At 49.0% G+C, this 18,942-nt stretch overlaps 2 protein-coding genes and 5 non-coding genes across 7 annotated transcripts; 3 read left to right on the top strand and 4 right to left on the bottom strand.

Annotated features, from left to right (window-relative positions):
• Positions 1-3,487: 3,487 nt before the first annotated feature.
• BORCS6 (BLOC-1 related complex subunit 6) lies at positions 3,488-6,979 on the top strand. The gene has a single exon (XM_036341600.1). The coding sequence runs from the start codon at positions 3,924-3,926 to the stop codon at positions 4,983-4,985; it is 1,062 nt and encodes a 353-aa protein (XP_036197493.1). The 5' UTR covers positions 3,488-3,923; the 3' UTR covers positions 4,986-6,979.
• On the bottom strand, positions 6,281-6,354 carry TRNAI-AAU. The gene has a single exon. It is a non-coding gene; the product is annotated as a tRNA-Ile (tRNA).
• Positions 6,520-6,593, bottom strand: TRNAT-AGU. The gene has a single exon. It is a non-coding gene; the product is annotated as a tRNA-Thr (tRNA).
• On the bottom strand, positions 6,829-6,910 carry TRNAS-GCU. Its single transcript has one exon. It is a non-coding gene; the product is annotated as a tRNA-Ser (tRNA).
• Positions 6,980-7,286: 307 nt separating the features above from the next.
• TRNAW-CCA lies at positions 7,287-7,358 on the bottom strand. Its single transcript has one exon. It is a non-coding gene; the product is annotated as a tRNA-Trp (tRNA).
• Positions 7,359-10,277: 2,919 nt separating this feature from the next.
• Positions 10,278-12,499, top strand: TMEM107 (transmembrane protein 107). The gene is made up of 5 exons (XM_036341804.1): positions 10,278-10,510; positions 10,653-10,720; positions 10,800-10,900; positions 12,068-12,164; positions 12,360-12,499. Exons 1-5 carry the CDS (start codon positions 10,424-10,426, stop codon positions 12,427-12,429), a joined length of 423 nt encoding a protein of 140 aa, XP_036197697.1. The 5' UTR covers positions 10,278-10,423; the 3' UTR covers positions 12,430-12,499.
• Positions 12,500-13,037: 538 nt separating this feature from the next.
• LOC118672533 lies at positions 13,038-13,174 on the top strand. The gene has a single exon (XR_004973098.1). It is a non-coding gene; the product is annotated as a U8 small nucleolar RNA (small nucleolar RNA).
• The last annotated feature ends 5,768 nt before the right edge of the window (positions 13,175-18,942 follow it).

Genomic DNA, 18,942 nt, shown 5'->3' with positions numbered 1-18,942 from the left:
TTCTTTCTTGTACAGCTGTTGACTGTCCCTGAAGTTGTCTTATTTGCTCATTTTCCTATGTATAGGTCACTAATCCATCTCCAACTTCTCCTTCAGTGTGAGCACTTTAAAGCTGTCAACATCCATCAAAGTGTCATTTTACTGCATCACACAGGCCAGATATGGAGTACAGTATTTTGTGTTTTTCAGGTCTCAACATTCCCTAATTACCATGATGACTTCTTCTCTGATCCAAAAGTATTTCAAAGGTGTTTCAAAAATTCCAAACACACGGGCTTACCCCTACCTGTGCTCTGCCCCATTTCTCTCTTGCCCTCACCACCAAGCCTGCCAGGCAAATGCCCTGTGCTTACAACTCCTAATTCTTAGGCTCCAGGCTTCACTACCCCAGGGGTTGGGTTTGAGCCCTGTATTATCTCTAAAAACTTTTTTTTTTTAATATATTTTATTGACTTTTCACAGAGAGGACGGGGGGAGGGGGGAGGTTCATTAGAAACATAGATCAGCTGCCTCCTGCACATCTCCCACTAGGGATGTGCCTGCAACCCAGGTACATGCCCTTGACCGGGATCGAACCTGGGACCTTTCAGTCCGCAGGCCGACGCTCTATCCATTGAGCCAAACCAGTGTCTTTCAGCTCTAAAAACTGTTAACTTACACAAATTAAATGAGTTCATTCACATAAATAATATAAGGTGAAATTCCACTACTAATACCAGTTTGGTAACATCTTTCTAGTCTTCCTTTCCATTTACATTCATATCCATATTATCCATATACTTCTAGAAAACAGCATTTTTGCCTTTAGCATGTGAGATTTCTTTAAATAGTATTGACCTGTATGTACTGTTTTGTCACTTCCTTTTGGTCCTTATGATGCCTTAGAACAGCGGTTCTCAACCTGTGGGTCGCGACCCCTTTGGCGGTCGAACGACCCTTTCACAGGGGTCGCCTAAGACCATCCTGCATATCAGATATTTACATTACGATTCATAACAGTAGCCACATTACAGTTATGAAGTAGCAACGAAAATAATTTTATAGTTGGGTCACAACATGAGGAACTGTATTTAAAGGGCCAGAAGGTTGAGAACCACTGCCTTAGAAGGTTCTCTATGACAGTTCAGATAGATGTTTTGTAAAACTGCCATATTATAACACTTAAGATGCAGGTTCCTAGGTTTTTAAGAAAGCTATTCTGTTGATGGAAACGTAGACTATTGTCAGTGTGTTGTACTATGGCCGTGTCTTTTACGCCTGGGGAATGTCCAATAGATTTTGCCCAGTTGCTCTCCAAAGTGGTGGGGCAACTCACACTCCCGCCAGCACTAAGGTAGTGTGCCCACTTTCCTGCACCCCTGTCAGGGGTGTTGGTTTTCCACTCCCCAAGTCACCAAAGCTCCTTAGGCATGCCATATCTGCTCCCATCTCAGGGTCTGTCTAGAATGCCATTGGCAGCCTATTTTGAGCCTGAGTCCATGATGATTTTGTTGAGTTACGAAATTAATCAAACTTGGCTTTAGAGCATCGTCCAGTACACACACACACACGCACACACACACACAAAATTGCATGTTTGATCCCTGGTCAGAGCATCTCGATGTTTTTCTCTCACATTGACTTTTCTCTCTAAAAAAAATCAATTAAAAAAATATCCTCAGGTGAGGATAAAAAAATAAATGGATGAACCCTGGTGTCCTTGGCCATTTTTCTAATATATGTGTCTTTTGCTAGTTTACTTGTAAAGACAAGGGGTATTAATTTGTCATATACTGCCAATATTTTTTTTTCCTGTGTCTAACAGAAAGTTTAGAGTGGTTTTCTTTGTTGGCGTTTTCAGTTTTATGTTGTCAAGTATACCATCTTTTTCCCTTATGGTATTTGACTTTTGGTTTTTCTTTTAAAAATCTTTATCACCCCAAACATAAAATTGTGATCAAAATGGAAATTCTTTTGGTGTAAGGAATAAAATAATTGTTTTTTGTTTTGTTTTAGTTCCAATACCTGGTCTCATACTAAACTCCCATATACAGGGATTGCAGTTTGTAAGAAAAAAATATGGTCCTAACTGGTTTGGCTCAGTGGATAAAGCATCGGCCTGCGGACTGAAAGGTCTCAGGTTCGATTCCGGTCAAGGGCACATGTCTGGGTTGTGGGCTCAATCCCCAGTGGGAGGCGTGCAGGAGGCAGCCTATCGATGGTTCTCTCTCATCATTGATGTTTCTATCTCTCTCTCCCCCGCAATTCCTCTCTGAAATCAATAAAAATATTAAAAAAAAATATGTTCATTTATGGGGTAGCAGGCAAAACATGGGCCTTTAACAAAACACTTGTCCCTGATTGCAGCAAAAGTCACCCTTCTCTAGCTCCTGGCACTGTGTAGTAGTACAGGCCTTTTAGGTCAAAATATTCTATAAATATTGAAAAGAGTATCCCAAAGCCTCATAAGCAGTGTGCATATGTGTGGAAATATGCGTCACATCAGACACCCAGGAGTGACCAACAGTGTGTGACAGTGACAGGCAAACAGGAGGAGGTGAGCCACTTCCCAGCAGCCTGCATGCAAGAAGTGGCAACGTTTACCCGTCAAAGTCCGGGAAGTAAGTAAGTAAGTAAGGCTTTGCAGGCCACACGGCCTCTGCTGACACTACTAAACTGCCATGTGGCACAAAAGCGACCACAGACAGTACATAAACCAGTAAACATGGCTGTATGACAAAATTTTATGGACATTAACATTTGAATTTCTTATAATCATACGAACTTTCACATTCTTTAGATTATTTTTCAACCATTTAAAATGTTTTAAAAAACCCTCCCAAATTACACTTTGACAACAAACACGTGTCAGCCACTTCAGTATTGTAAATACCCTTGAATGTAATACATATGGCAAGAAATAACAGGACTTGTCATTAAACTTTAGCTACATTGAGTTTTAAGAAATAAGATTTGAAAAATAAGAACCTTAACACTTAAGCATGGAATAGAGCTTGCCAGTCTTTTTCTCCATTACAAGGTAAAAATTGTCTCTTGATATTTCTGTTTATCTAGCTTAGGAAGTTTTAACTTAATAAAAAAAAGCAAGAGCAAGTGTAAATCCCGGAGGTGGGAGCATGTCTGAACCGTGAGGAGGAAGCCAGTGTGGCTCCAGCAGGACCAGTAAAAGGGGAAGAGAGGAGATCAGAATGGTACCAGGGCTCTGGCCTGCATGTAGGGACACTCACTTACTGAATATGTATCCAGCGGCAAAATCCCAAGCCATCCTCCAAGGGAAGAGACTCAAACCTGGAGGGAGCAGGAGAAGGGACAGAGTGGCGAGAGCACAGGAAAGCCCTTAAATCGGCCTTGCTGTCCATTAGTCGCTCTGAATGGTTCACCTGCTAGGTCTGTGAGCCGAGGACGGCGGTACGAACCACACATGTACTGCTGAAGTTGTTTTCATCCTGATGCACTAGAGGCGGTTCAATCCCGATGGTCCGAGCAGGACACACTACGTATTTCCATCCCAACAATCTCTCTCAGGTCCTCCAAGTCGGAGGCTTACACGTGCGGTTGCTAAGCAACGGCTGTGGGCGTGGCCCTTTGGGCATAAAGAGTCGGAGCCCCGCCCTTGGCGGACGCGGGTATTTCAGGATCTTGCTCTTTCAAGTCCTCCCCCTCAACTTTCTCAATGGGCGGGGCTACGACGGCAGCTGTCACCTCCTCTCCGCCCCGCTGGCTCTCACTTGTGTCCGGGTCTTCGATAGCAGCTCTTTTTCCGGGACTTCCTGGTCGCCGTGACCAATCAGAGTGTTGTTTCCGTCCTTGCCGTGGTCGGCCCGCAGGCCTCGGCGCTCCTCTACCTACGCCTCTTAAAGGCGCCGCCAACGCCTCGGGAGCCCGGGCGCACCAATTCCTCGGTTCCTGTTCCCAGCTGCAGTATGGAGGCGTCCCACGGGCGGCCTGGGCCCGAGTCAGACCTTCTGACTTTGGGGAGACAGCGAGCCGCGGTCTTCGGCGGCGGGCCGGGCCGAGCGCCTTCTGAACCGCCCGCAGGCTTCCGGGTGTCGCGAGAGGAAGAAGCCGAGAACGTTGGAGGCTCGAGCCGCCACGCCAGGGCGTCCCCTAAGACTTCGAGCTACGGCGTCGTCCACTGGCCCGGACCGGAGGCTCCGGAGAACGAGGTCGGCCGCACAGTGATGCTGTGTGGACCCGGGAGCCACCCGGGAGCGCCGGATCCCGAGCACAACCCGCACGGGTCTTCCATCCGCCAGGACCCCGAGCCGCCCGAGGACAAGCCTGTGTCCGAAACGATCGGCCGTCGAGGAGGCCCGGGAGGCGGCGGGATGGATGTTGAGCCGGAGGAGGAAGACGACGAGGGGGCGGCCGGCCGGGCTGGCAGATCGTTCTCCAGCCGACTCCAGGACAGCCGCAGCCTGGACGGGCTGAGCGGGGCGTGCGGCGGCGGCCCTGGGTCCCCAGCGGCTGCGGAGTCCGGCGCGGGTGGCGGGCGTCGCGCCACCATCTCCAGCCCCCTGGAGCTGGAAGGCACGGTGAGCCGCCAGGGCGACCTCACCCATTTTGTCGCCAACAACTTGCAACTCAAGATCCGTCTGAGCAGCACCTCTCAACCCCCGCCCCCTGCTCCTGCGCCGCCCTGTTCAGCGCCCTCGTCCACCCCGGCCATCCCCCCCATCGACCCGGACGTGCTGCGGGACCTGGAGCGGCTGAGTCGGGAGCTGGGCGGCAGGGTGGACCGTCTGCTTCGCGGGCTGGGTGGCGCGGTGCAGGAGCTGACAGCCCTGAGCGTGGGCTGCATCCAGACCTACCGCGACGCCGTGGACTCCCTAGGCGAAGCCGTGGACATGAGCATCAAGGGGATGTACACCCTGCTGGCGCGCTGCGAGGAGCTGGAGAGGGCTCTGCAGCCGGTGCAGGGGCTGGCGCGCCAGGTCCGGGATATCCGACGCACCCTGGAGGTGTTGGAGGCTCTGTGCAAGTGACCAGGAGGGCGAGAGAGACCAGGCCAGGGCCCAGTAGGATCCTAAGGACTCTTCAAGATGCATTTAGCAGGCCGGCGGCCACTCGCTGGGCCGTACGCAGGTGTATCTGGGAAGTTCTAAAGGCTTTCCTGGTGGGAGGTGATGATGCTCAGCTTCTATTCAGTTGGCCATCTGTAGCTACGTTGTTTTCCTCAGCTCTTCTCTAACTAAAGCACCGTCCCTGGGAACCCAGGGCTTCAGGCCTGGGCTTGAGAGACATGCTAGGTGGGATCAAGAAAGGGGAACAGAGGCCCCAGCCCCCACTGTGGCCACTCTGACTCCAGTATCACATCTCAGGTGCCAGGAGCGATGGGAGTTTGAGAGGTCCTTGGTCACACACCGTGCAGACAAGGATGCACACCTGCAGATGGATAGCCTCCTGCCTTTGCCCACTGGCCCCCTACCATCCCGTTTCAGCCAGACCAGGGTGGAGCTAGAGGAATGCATTGCATGGTAGAGGGGGTGAGTTGGGAGTGGTCTCACTGCTCTCAGGATTCAGTAGAATTGTTGCTGGTTTTGAAGCCCACCTGTTGTGGAGTGTTCTAATCAGTTTTAACTTTCTGAGTTTTTGTGGAATTAAAGTGCTGCTGCTGCTGCTGCTAAGGCTGAAGCTGTGTCTGTGTGGCGTTACACGGATTGAGGAGCCAAAAAGAATGGGAATAAGGGTCGGTCTTTTTCGTGGAGCTCCCTTGGGGTCGGTGCTGGGAGTGAGGTGGGGGACCCAGGCCAAGTGGGGAAGGATATCATTCCGGCTCTTAGGCGTCAGGTCTGAGGGGAACTGCAGGACACAAACATGACCCAGAGATCCGATAAAAGCAGAAACGAAGCAAGGTGCTCCAGAAGAGAAAAGGAAGGGATTGTCTTCTCAGATGCTAACACGCCTTAGTCCGGGAGGGACTGGGTGAACTGGACATTTTATCTGTGGAGAAAGATGGGGGACACTTGTTAGCTCCATTCCTGATCCCATTTCCCACACTGCACTGATCAGTGCCGCATGTATGGTTTGAGACAATCTTTGTTCCAACCCCTGGCACCCTTCTGTTTACAGCTCACATAGAAAGTTCCAGCAGCCACCATGTTATGATCAGATTTAGAAAGAGATCACAGAAAGACATCCAGTTTTGTTTTAAAACACTAGCACTTTGAACTGTGCCTCAACAAGTTTCCCTTTTGAATGTAAAGAATTCCGGGGGTGGAAATGTTCTAGGAGCCTTTTTAAATTCAACCAGTGAAAACTGTTAAAAAGGATTACTTACTGGCCCGTACGGGGATCGAACCCGCGACCTTGGCGTTATTAGCACCACGCTCTAACCAACTGAGCTAACCGGCCAGTGGTGCTCTGGGCTTCCATATAATACTATATAGAATTTACAATGCGTTCTGCTGGAAAAATTAAAGAATGAGTAAGAATAAACAGAATTCGAAGACTAAATTACCAAACATTACAAGTATAAGCTGCTCTTCTCGCAGTCTCAGCAAAAGACACTACCCACTGAGGCACCGCTGGGATTCGAACCCAGGATCTCCTGTTTACTAGACAGGCGCTTTAACCAACTAAGCCACGGCGCCTAGTGCTGCGGCATGTGGGAACCTCATTTCTTGGCCAGGTCAGCTCCAGAGCAGGTAAGTTAATGTCCAGTGCTGTTTTAGAACCAATTTTGCCCAAACCGGAAAATGCAGAAGGGACGAAAACCCCAACTGTTAGCGAGAATGAACGAGTGACACGGAAATTGAATGTGGGCAAACGGAAAATAAGAGAAATTCTTACTTTCGGATTACAAAATTTGACATAAACGACTTAGATCGACGAGGATGGGATTCGAACCCACGCGTGCAGAGCACAATGGATTAGCAGTCCATCGCCTTAACCACTCGGCCACCTCGTCCACGAGAACTCAGCCTCGTCTGTTTCCTCTGAGGTCTGAGCTCTTACTCCACAATTAAAAAAAAAAAAATGTTGCGAATTCATTCCTTGAGATCCTGCCCAGCACTGCGGAGCCGATACGCAGAACGTTGAACTGACCGAGCTACATTCTCGCCTCGCGAGCTCCCAACTCTCTGTTCTGGGTTGAGCGCCGTCCCTACGACCCTGGACCTGCCGCAAAAAACACGCGAGATTGCTGGACTCTCTCCACGGGACGGCGGGAGACTTCGCGTCAGGAGACCTCTCCTTCCGGCCCCTACAAGGTGCTGCTTCTCCTACTTGATCGCTAGAGCTCATAGTTGAAAATGATGGAAATAAAGAAAAAGCGATCAAAAGCTTGACCCCGACGTGATTTGAACACGCAACCTTCTGATCTGGAGTCAGACGCGCTACCGTTGCGCCACGAGGTCGACCGGCCTCTGGGCTGGTCAGGTCTCCTCATAACCACTGGATGTTGTTGTTTCCAGGTGCCCGGGGTCTCAGGGATCGAAGAGCAAGAGCCTAAGGCCTGCCTGAACTTCCGGCGTCAAACTTGCGTTGTAGGGCGAGCTGGGCACACTGACCCGGCAGTGGCTTTGCGAGCTCCAGGCTCAGCAGTCCCTCCGACCCCTCCCCGGGCGCCGGTGGCCCAGAGCTGGTTACCTGGGAGACCCAGGACGCACAGCACGTCAGGGAAGGACATGCGCAAAAACGGCTGATTAATAAAATCAGTACGTGAAAAAGTGATGGGGCACTTCATACTGGTTGCCGAAATCTGAGCCCACTACTCAGATTTAACACCAGAAACAGAGAGAGGAGCAGGCATTACGTCTCTCCTGCTGTAACGGAGTAAGTACAAGCCACCACTCATGATGTATTTTTACCAGAAAGCTGAACGTGAGACTGATCTGACAACCAGTTCACAGGAAACACAGAGCACAGAGGAATAAGTCAAATAAGCCGGTCAGAACACAGCCTGTACGTGGCCCAGTGTCTCCAACAGATGACTGCAAGAAAACTAGGAGGAAGGAGGGGTGGGGAAGAGCCTAAGAGTAAGAGCGACGTATGGGGTGGGGTGGGGGCACACATGTAATGCGTTCAACAACACAGATTTTAAAGAGAGACTATGAGGCACATTGACCAAGTACAATGTGTGAACTTCATTTGGACCCTGATTCAAGCAAAGTGTAAAAATCAAAAAACAAAATATGTGAGTGGGCAATTTGAACCTATCTGGTGATATCTGGAATTTACTTCAAAATAATCGAATAGGGCTGAGAGGAAAAGGACAGAGGAAGCAAGGTAGGTCTCAAAGAGGATCGTTATATTATTTTCACTTTTACATATGTTTACATTTTTCCATGATCAATTTTTTTCTAAGTTCTTTTATAACCAGTTCAAATGGGAACATGTGGGTTCGAGAGTGTACACCCAGTCACCTGCAGTACCTCCTATGGCCACAGGCGGGCTCCAAAACTCAAGCTTTTGAGAAGATTTCTCTAGGGTACTCTCTGTGAGCCAAGGTCATGGAAAATCACAGGACAGACAGCCCTAACTGCCTGCTCACTATTAATTCACAACGTGAAATGTGACTGCCCAATTCTGACTATCTAGTAGTTCCTCTAGGCAGGAAGCCTATTATTAGGCGAATAACTCCCCAAACTTCCAGCTTGCTGGGGCCCCAAATTTGTCATCCTTGAACCCCTCCCGTTTTCTCACCTATTCACAGCCCCTTGGTCAGACCTTATCTTCTTGATTCCTTCCACTTCATTCTACCTTCTTGACCCACCCTGGTCCAATCTCATCCTAGCCTTCCTGGATAACTTTATGGCTTCTTCACTAGCCTTCTGCTTAAAAATCTTAAAATCCACTCTCCAGTCTGGCTGGTGTGGCTCAATGGTTGAACATGGACCTATGAACTAGATCATGGTTCCATTCCCGGTCATTGATGTTTCTCGCTCTTCCCTTCCTCTCTGAAATCAATAAAAATATGTGTTAAAACCCACGCTCCGTGTTGCAACCAACGTTACCTTCTAGAATACAAATCTGGCATGTCCCTCCCCAGGGCTGCAAGGCTGGAGTGATCCGACCCTCCCACCTCACCTGGGTCTTTTCTCCCCCTTCCATTGCTAGGCTTCAAACACAGTGGCTTCTGTTCTGTTCAGCAAGCTGGACTTGGGCACTTGCTGCTTCTCCACCCAGAATGCCCTTTCCCCAGATTTCACACCGGCTCCTCTTCGTTTTCTTTGTCCCGGGGCCTCTCACTGCAAAAGCAGGTCCCAGTCTCCCCGCTTCCATACCGTGCTTTTCCTCTCTGAACAGTCAGACTTGGTGAACTGCCACTGAGGGAACTTGGCTCTGAGGGCCTGGGCTTTCTATTTCCAGGAGGAAAAGCCTGTAAGTTACAGAGGGAAGAAAGGCAGGTTCAGATACGGGGTCCTCGGAAAAGCAGGGGCCGGACAACCTAGGGACACCCCCCTCTCCACGTTCGGTTCCCTAGTCTCCCCTGGCCCAGGGTAGTGGGAGGCCAGAGGGATGCGGAGGAGTTAAGGGGAGAGAGTGTCCATGCCTTGGGCATGGCGGGGCCCTAAGTGGCGAGGACAGCGGTCGGAAGCGAGCAACCCTTACGCGGAGGCATCCCGGGCCACGTAGTGGGGGCTGGAGGCTGGGGGCTGGGGGCTGGGGGGTGGGGGCTGAGGGCTGGGGGGTGGGGGCAGGGGCCGGGGACCGAGGGGTGGGGGTGGGGGCTGGGGGTAGGGGTGGGGGCAGGGGCCGGGGACCGAGGGGTGGGGGTGGGGGCTGGGGGTAGGGGTGGGGGCTGGGGGTGGGGACCGGTGCTGAGGGTGGGGACTGGGGCTGGGGGTAGGAGTCGGGGGCCGGTAGCCGGGGGCTGGGGGTGGGGGCTGGGAGTGGGGGCTGGGAGTGGGGGTGGGGGCTGGGAGCCGGGGGCTGGGGGTGGGGACTGGGGCTGGGGTAGGAGTCGGGGGCCGGTAGCCGGGGGCTGGGGTGGGGGCTGGGAGTGGGGGTGGGGGCTGGGAGCCGGGGGCTGGGGGTGGGGACTGGGGCTGGGGGTAGGGGACGGGGCCGGTAGCCGGGGGCTGGGGGTGGGGGCCGGGAGCCGGGGCTGGGGGTGGGGGCTGGGAGTGGGGGTGGGGGCCGGGGGCCGGGACTGGCGACGGGGAAGAGGAGGTGTCCCCGGGCTGGGACAGGGCGGGTTTCCGTCCGCCGCCCCGTGCGGGAGATTTGGCGGCGAAGTGCGAGTCACACCGCAGACACCGACAGCTCGGTGACCCAGAGGCTCCCAGCGGCTCGAAATTCACTGCTCTCGCGAGATCTTCAAAGATCCGGTCCGAGCGCGCCGCTTTCCGTTGTTGCCACGGCAACTGGGCGGTGCGAGTGCCCGCGGGAAGGAGGCGCCCACATTCCTCCCCGCGAGCCCAGGGGATTGAGAAGTGGCCATCCATCCCTGAGCTCCCAGCCCCGGAGGCCTCGGGCCATGGGCCGGATCTCGGGGCTCGTGCCCTCTCGTTTCCTGACGCTCCTGGCGCACCTGGTGGTCGTCATCACCTTATTCTGGTCCCGGGTAAGACCTACGACCGCCCTCCTCCCGCCGCATCCCCACTGGGGTGGCCCCTGCCCGGCCCCGCTCTCCCCCAGGACCTGAGCAGTCGGGTCCTCACACCCCTATTTTATTTTCCATTCTCTTTGCCCGGCTCGCTCTCCAGGACAGCAACATCCAGGCCTGCCTGCCTCTCACGTTCACCCCCGAAGAGTACAGGGAGCAGGACATGCAGTGAGCACTTTGGGTGGGAGTGGAGGGGCCTTAGAAGCCCAGACCCCACCCCCTGAGCCCACCCCCTTCCTCTCCGCAGGCTGGTGGCAGCGCTCGCTGTCACCCTGGGCCTCTTCGCAGTGGAGCTGGCCGGTTTCTTCTCAGGAGTTTCCATGTTCAACAATACCCAGAGCCTCATCTGTATCCTTTCCCACAGGGCCCATTTCCACCACGCACCCCCTCAGCCACCTAAGAGCCCTTTGGGGTACAATAGTGTCTGCCCTTGCAGACAAATAGAATCTCTCCAGTTTAGAGATCGTCTTAGTCAACGCAGATTGAATACAATCCGCAATCATTTGTCAAGCTCCTGCTATGCACCAGGCAATGGAGATCCCCAAATGAGGGAAAGCAGTTTTCTACCTTGAAGAGGAGGCAGACCCTATAATTCAGTGTGCTAAGCCCTGGGCTATAGAAGTGTGTGAACATATAAAGTGTGGGGAGCCGGCACGGCCATGGCATACTCATGCCAGCTCAGCCTGGTTCAGTGACCCTGAGGGGGGGCGGTGAAAGGCTTAGAAAAGACAGACAAGAGAATGAAAGCTGGGTCTCGGTGGGACGCTGCCCCTCTGATGGACAGCGCCAGTGCCCACAAGCCATGGCTTTATTTTATAGCAGGCCCCAGGAGGCAAAGTAAGGGCGTGATCAAGATGTTTACAACGTTCTCGTGGGTTTCAATCCCACTCCACTACATGCACCTGAACTCTATCACTCAGGCACGTGGGGCCACGTGTTCTGACCACAGATTCAAGCTTACAGCTATAGCTGTTGGCTAAAATTGTGCTGGGAGGGCTCTGCCTTCCAAGCTGGGACTTGCACGTGGCAACGAGAGGACTGTACCCTCTTATTAGTCCGAGGCTTGAACCTGTCCAAACACTGTAGCCGCGCCCCATAATAAAGCACTATGGGAACTCAGAAGAGACAGAGGAAGTGAGGAAGATGGATCAGAGAAGGCTCTTGACCATTGAATTGTGGGCCAAGAGGACCAGGGCGCTGGTGGGTGATTCCAGCAGAATGTATCAGGTCACTGTGAGCAATCTTGTGTGGCCTGGGGTAGAGGGGAAGCCTGTTCCTACCTCATCTGGAGAGTCCAGGCTGGCCCCTAGATATGCAATGGGGTACCCTGGAGGCCCAAATGTGCAAGCTCAGTTCTGGTCTCATGGCTCTCCTAAAACTCAGAAGGCAGGTCTGCTGGCTCTGGCCCTTGCAATTGTTGAGGGAGCAAGAAGTGACCCTGAGAGAAAAGGCCTTTTCTGGCCCATCACCACCTGTTGATTCAAAGGTTTTCCTTGACTCAGGTGCGTTACCAAGCCATCGGGGCTCACTGTAGTGCATCTGTGGCCCTCTCCTTCTTCATATTTGAGCGCTGGGAGTGCACCATGTACTGGTACATTTTCGTCTTCTGCAGGTACAGTAACAGTCAGTGTTTGGGGGTGGGGGAAGAAGGTTTACTCTAAATTTGAAGGTTTACTCCACAGGTGAGATACCAGATCCACTCCAGCTCCTGTAGTCTTTTGAAGTCCTGCCCCACCTATACTTTGGGGGTGGGGTTTTGAGGATTTTTATTGGAAAGGGCCCTAAACCTACCACCTACTTCCCACAGTGCCCTCCCGGCTGTCACTGAAACAGCATTATTCATCAGCGTCTTTGGGCTGAAAAAGAAACCGTTCTGATTACCTTCATGAGAGCATGAAGAAAGGCTGGAGGAGCATTCGCCGTTCCTGGAAGGAGGAACCCCGCCCCCCCCCCCCCCGCCCCCCCCGCCAACTCCCCCTAAAATGGCATTTGGTGGAGGATGTGTTAGAGTAATTAACTGTCGAGTTTGGGATTTACTAGCGTTTTATTTAGAGTTCTGTAATTAAATCCTATTTTAGAGTAGCCTCAAAACTTATAAAAATTTCAGGGGAGAATTGGGGTAGCCAAACTACTAGAGAAACGGAAGGCTGTTTTCCAGCCTTGTAGACTGGGAGATAATATGTACCGCTTTTATCCTGGTTATTACGGTAAATGGCGGAAGGGAGTGGGCGGAGATATGTAAATAAGTGGTGCTAACGGCTAAGACTGCACGCTCGCGAGCGGAGCATTCTGGGAGAATTTAGTTTATTCCTTTTGATTGCCAAATGGAAAAAACACAGTATTTTGAAAGATATGCAAATAAATGTAGCAACAGTAAAGGAGGAATCTGAATAACTTTAGTGCTCAGGCTAACGTGTTATGTACTCACCCTATGTTTTCGTGGGATCCCTTTCCTGGAGCCCGGAGTGCGCAGAGACCGCTTTTATCGTCAGGTAGGATAATCCTTACCTGTTCCTCCTTTTGGAGGGCAGATTGGAACATGATGATTGGAGATCGCATGATTCGTGATTAACGTCTCTGCGTAATCAGGACTTGCAACACCCTGATTGCTCCTAATCTGATTCTTCCTGACGATCTTCCCCCCTTTGATTTACGTTGGCAGTAGGGAGCTGTTTGCTAGGGTGTTAAGTGTTTGCTTTTTCATTGCTGTGGTATTTTACAGTACTTCTCCGTGGGAATTCAGTACCTTTTGTCGTAAGTTTTATATCTGAGCTACATGTTTTCGCTATTAATATTCAGAAGGAAAAGATGTGGAAAACTTGAATGAACAAAGAATCATTTTGTTTCTTTGGTTTTCTATAAAATGGTAATGTCAAGAACAACTCACAAACGTTAATGTTGATCATCCTTGGTGTCACAGATGGTCTACTGTCTAACCTTCTATCTCACTATGGCAAGCAAGAAAGGCCACCTGTTCAACGGGGATTTTCCTGGTGGTTGGAGCTCCCACCCTGAAACCTGGCAAACTTGTTCCCAGGGGAGCAATATCCCACCTCTGCCTGCCAGCACATGGCAAGAACATGTTTAAAAGGTTATTAAAACACATATACCGATTAGGTATTATACATACAAACTACAAAAGTTGTAACTTGTCACAGGATAGATGCTTCCTGGTTTGGTGTATGTTGGGAAGATGGAACCAGGACATTCTAAAAGTCTAATGGCGTCCTAAAAGATGCTTTCTGGTGTTGCCTCTCAGGTGCTGCCTCACACATACATAACCTTTCGCTGTCCATATTTTCTTCCCCTGGCAGCCCTTTCCAATAAAAATTGAGGAAATATTCTTCCAGGATTTGTAAACTATTATCAGATTTGTCTAGTGTTTTCTCATGTTTAGATTGAGATTATGCATTTCGGACAAGAATATCAAAGAAGTGACTCAAGTCACTGAGGAACCAGAAGTTTCAACATATCTTCATTGTTTCACTTTTTCTCTTACTTGAAAATGTAAATAAAAATATCAAACAACATTCATGTTGAAACTATATAAATGGATACGACTCCATTTATGAAATCATGGATATGAAAGTGAAATATAGAATAAAGAATATTGTATATTTTATTTGTGCATTGTTACATATCCATTATATTAGTGAAATTTGTAATAAACTTATATACATACATAAATGGACACTTTTTTGAAAGTTGGTTATCATTTGCCAGCACATTCCTGCCCTACCATCCCACGAAACTACTCATCATTAATTACTCCCTTGTGTCTAAAACCAGAGGTCACTTTTCAGACATTATTTTTAAAATATATTTTTATTGATTTCAGAGAAGAAGAGAGAGGGAGGGAAACATCTATGATGAGAGAGAACTGTTGACCAACTGCCTCCTGCACATCTCCTACTGGGGATGGAGCCTGTGCCCTGACATGACCGGGAATGGAACTATGACCTCCTGGTTCATAACTCAACCCTCAACCACTGAGCCATATGGGCCGGGCACTTCTTAGACTTTAGCTTGACCTCTTTTCAGCATATAACATGTTGACTACTCTTCTCTTTTGAAAAATTTTTCTCCCTTGGCTTCTGAAAATTGATTCACCTGGTTTACTTCCTACTGTTCTGGCTGCGCCTCAGACTCATCCAGTGAATACTGATTGAGGACCTACAGTGTATCAGTCATTGGGGACATAATACTGGTTTGTCTCCTTTGCTTGTCCCTTAAATGTTGGTGGTCACTACTCCTTGGTTGACTTCATCTGCCTCTTGTCTTCAAACACCAACCAGATGCTGCAGGTTTCCAAGTCTTGGCTCTCTTATGTGAGCTCTAGCCCAGGGCAAAAGCTATGGGAGCAACCTGAGGGTTCAGAGTGCACCCTCTATCCTTGGCTGTGTGATCAGCAACAGGTAGGTCGCTTAAGCTCTCTGTGCCTCAATTCCCTCATACACACTCCAGAAGTCGCTACTACAGTAGCTACTACAAGCGCTTCAACTATTTGTTTCTTAGTCAACACCAGAAGCTTTGCCAATTAGCATCAGAAATAGGTTTCCAGCCCTGCCGTGCTGGCTCAGTGGTAGGGCATTGACCTATGAACCAGGAGATCATGGTTTGATTTCCAGTCAGGGCACATACCTGGGTTGCAGGCTTGGAGGGTGTGCAGGAAGCAAACAATCAATGATTCTCTCTCATCATTGATATTTCTATCTCCCTCTCCCTTCCTCTCTGAAATCAATAAAAAAATATTTTTTTAAAAAAAAAAGAAATAGGTTTCCACTTTATTGTGAAATTAGTGGCTTGTTAATCAGAATAAGCCAATCACAAAAAGATAAATACTTCATGGTTGCACTTATATGTGGTACCAAAAGCAGTCAAATTCATAGAGACAGAAAGTAGAATGGTGGTTGCCAGGGGCTAGAAGAAAGAGGGGGAGGGAATTATTAAGGGGTACCAGTTTCAGTTTTGCAAGATGAAAGAGTTCTGGAGATTGGTTGCTCAATAATGTGAATGTATTTAACATTACTGCACTGTACATTAAAAATATAGTTACAATGGGTTAATTTTGTTATGTATTTTTACCTCAATTTTTTTAAAATAGATAATTGAAAAATAAAAATATCAGTGGTAAAAAGTGGGATTATTCAATAAAAGAACAACTGAGTAACCATCTGGAGGAAAATATGGATCAATACCTTACACAAATATTACAGGTAGATAAATGATTACATGCCCAGCTGGTGTTGCCCAGTGGTTGAGCATCAACTTATGAACCAGGAGTTCACAGTTTGATTCCCCATCAGGGTGTTTCAGACTCGCCCCCCAGAAAGGGTTGTGCAGGAAGCAGCCGATCAAAAATTCTCTGTCATCATTGATATTTCTATCTCTCCCTCTCCTTTCCTCTTAGGAAGGAAGAAAGGAGGGAGGGAGGGAGGGAGGGAGGGAAGGAAGGAAGGAAGGAAGGAAGGAAGGAAGGAAGGAAGGGAGGAAAGAAGGAAGGAAAAAGATTACAGTATAGCCCAAGCCAATGACTTAGTTGGTTGAGCATTATCCCGAATACATCCAGAGGTCACGGGGCACAAGTCCGTATTGAGGGCTCGATTCCCCCACCAATGTTCCTCTCTCTTTCCCCCCCCCTCTCAAATCAATAAGAAAACATACTTAAAAGATTACAGTATAAAAAAATGATGAACTCAAAGAAACCTCGAAGCTTTTAACCTTTTTATTTTGAATAATTTTAGACCTATGGAAACTGCAAAAATGGTACAAAGTTCCTGAGTACCCTTTACCCAGCTTCTCCAAATATTAACAGCTTGCATAGCCATCCTATCTAATAATAGACAAACATGGTAATTGACCGTACCTTTGCTACACCTCCCATAGGCTAATCAGCACAATATGCAAATTAACCACCCACAAAGATGACGGCTAATTTGCATACTGCAGGCAGGGCGTGTCAGCAACATCCCAACTGCCCCACTGCCACCCGGGCCTGGTATTTGCCACCTAGGGCGGTGGGGCGAGACAGCGCCATCCCACCTGCCCTGCCGCCATCCGGGCCTGCTATCTGTGACCCAGGGCAGCGGGCGTCCCATGTGCAACCCAACTCAGGGCGGCCAGGCAGGGCAGCAGCAATCCGCTGGCCTGCCCAGGTGTCCCGTGTGTGACCCGACCCAGGGCAGCGGGGCAGGACAGTGTGGCTCCTCTGTCACCCCAGTTTCCTCATCACAGCTCACTTGGGGGCCTAAGCCTTTAGTCAGACATTCCCCGAGGGCTCCCTGGCTGCCAGAAGGATGTCTGACTTCAAGCTTAGGCCTGATCCCCCGGGGAGTGGGCCTAAGTCGACAGGTAGACATCCCCCAAGGGGACCTGGACTACAAATGGGCGCAGGCTGGGCTGAGGGACCCCCCCTAAGTGCACAAATTTTTGTGCACTGGGCCTCTAGTCTATATATATAAAAGCTAAGCGACTAGAAGGAATGGAAGGATAGGTCACTATGACGCTCACTGCAGACAGCCAACCAGCCCAATGGGGGCGGGGCCAACCGGCCAACCTCCCGCAGCCCCTCCCCTGGCTTGCCCCACAGATGGGGCCCCTAACAAGGCGGGTCAGCTGGACCCCAGCTGGACCCCACCCGTGCACAAATTCATACACTGGGCCTCTAGTGGTATAGTAATTGAAACAGGAAATTATCATTGATACAATATTATTAACTAATCAAAAGGTCTTAAATTTTGCTAGTTTTCCAACCAATGCCCATTGTCATTCAGGATCTAATCCAGGGTTTCACATTGGATTTAGTTGTCATGTCTCCATAGCCTTTTCCAATCTGAGACAGTTCCTTGGTCGTTTTTTTGTTTTGTTTTGTTTTGTTTTGTTTTGTTTTGTTTTGTTTCCCCCCTTGACACACTTGAAGAATAACTGGTGAGTTATTTTGTGTAATGTCTCAGTTTGGATTCGTCCAGTGTTTCCTCATGACTGGGTAGGTTATGCATTTTGGGCAAGAATACCACATGCAGAAGTAAATAGTTTAGAATGGGGGAGACATTTCTAAGTATGAAAACAAAACACAGAAGTCATAAAAGAGAAGACATACATTTGAATATATATTAAAATGTTAAATGCATGCATGGCAAAAGTTAAAAGATAGATGACAATCAAGGGAAAATAGAATTCATATTGCAGAGAAAGGGCTAATGTTGATACATAACTATCTCCTACAGATCTATAAGAAAAATACCAACCCAATAAAAATGTACAAAAATATGTATGGACATTTTACAGAAAAGAACATATAAACAACTCTCAAATATATTGAAAGATGCCTAACCTCATTCACCATAAAAAAATGCAAATCACCCTGCCTGGTGTGGCTCAGTGGTAGAGCCTCAGCCTACACAGCCAAGGCTTGTGTGTTTGATGCAGGTCAAGGGCACATTCCTGGGTTGCAGGTTTGTTTCCTGTGTGGGAGGCAACCAATTAATGTGTCTCTCTCTCAGACCCATATTTCTCTCTCCCTCCTTCCCTTCCTTTCCATTCTCTCTAAAAAAAATAAAAGAAAATGCAAATCATGTTTAATTTGTATTTGTAATGACCAAAAAGTTTCATAGAAAGTTGGAGAGGGTATGGGTTTAAGTAAGCAGGCCTCGCCTGTTTGCTGGTGGGAGTAATAATTGGAAATATATCCACAAAAAGCAATTTGGCAATATCCATCAAAATCAATAAAAATTACAAGTACCCATACCCTTTGACCTAGGATTTTCATTTATAGGAATTAGCCCTACACATTTGCATATAGGTGAAACGGGAATGTGTGGATTATTTATTTTGCAGTTTAGTTTGTATTGGAAAAGATTGGAAACAATCTAAATGTCAATAGGGGATTGGTTAAATTATGTTACAGTGTAATACTATGCACCCAGGGGGGGAAAAAAAGCAAACTTTATATACTGTTATGGAATGATCTCCCAGTTACCTGACAAAACTAAGGCACAGAAGAGTTCATATACCGTAGTTTGCTTCCCTTTGTGTAAACGAGTGGAAAGCTCTGAGCACAGAACATCTGTGGAAGGAGGCACAGGGAAAGGGAGGCCTGGTTGTTGGGTGGCAGAAGGTGGGTAGCTGTGAGACAGGGTTAGAGAGAGACTTCCTCCGTCTGCTCTTTGAACTTTTGGAATTTGAACCACATAAATTAAAAAACAAACAAACATACAAACTATAATATTTAAAAATAATAAGAGCCTGCAGCTGCTTATCTTCCCTGTTCGGAAATGAAGCTGAGTCAGAGGCTGGAAAAGGAGAGACAGCCTTGCTGACACGTGAGCACCTGGATCCTGCCGTTTCCAGTTACGTGAGCCCTCAGTCTTCCTTCCTTTTGGTGTCAAACG

This window comes from Myotis myotis, unplaced genomic scaffold (genome assembly GCF_014108235.1).
Source record: "Myotis myotis isolate mMyoMyo1 unplaced genomic scaffold, mMyoMyo1.p scaffold_m19_p_17, whole genome shotgun sequence".
Taxonomy (NCBI): Eukaryota; Metazoa; Chordata; class Mammalia; order Chiroptera; family Vespertilionidae; genus Myotis; species Myotis myotis.
Note: the sequence above shows the minus strand (reverse complement) of the source record. Positions and strands in the feature narration are given on the sequence as shown.

Excerpts from the sequence above, each read along its gene's own strand:
- BORCS6 (XM_036341600.1), top strand. The coding sequence starts at position 3,924 with ATGGAGGCGTCCCACGGGCGGCCTGGGCCCGAGTCAGACCTTCTGACT.
- TMEM107 (XM_036341804.1), top strand. The coding sequence starts at position 10,424 with ATGGGCCGGATCTCGGGGCTCGTGCCCTCTCGTTTCCTGACGCTCCTG. Across the intron at positions 10,511-10,652 it reads TCACCTTATTCTGGTCCCGG|GACAGCAACATCCAGGCCTG; the intron begins GTAAGACCTACG and ends CTCGCTCTCCAG. Across the intron at positions 10,901-12,067 it reads CAATACCCAGAGCCTCATCT|CCATCGGGGCTCACTGTAGT; the intron begins GTATCCTTTCCC and ends TGCGTTACCAAG.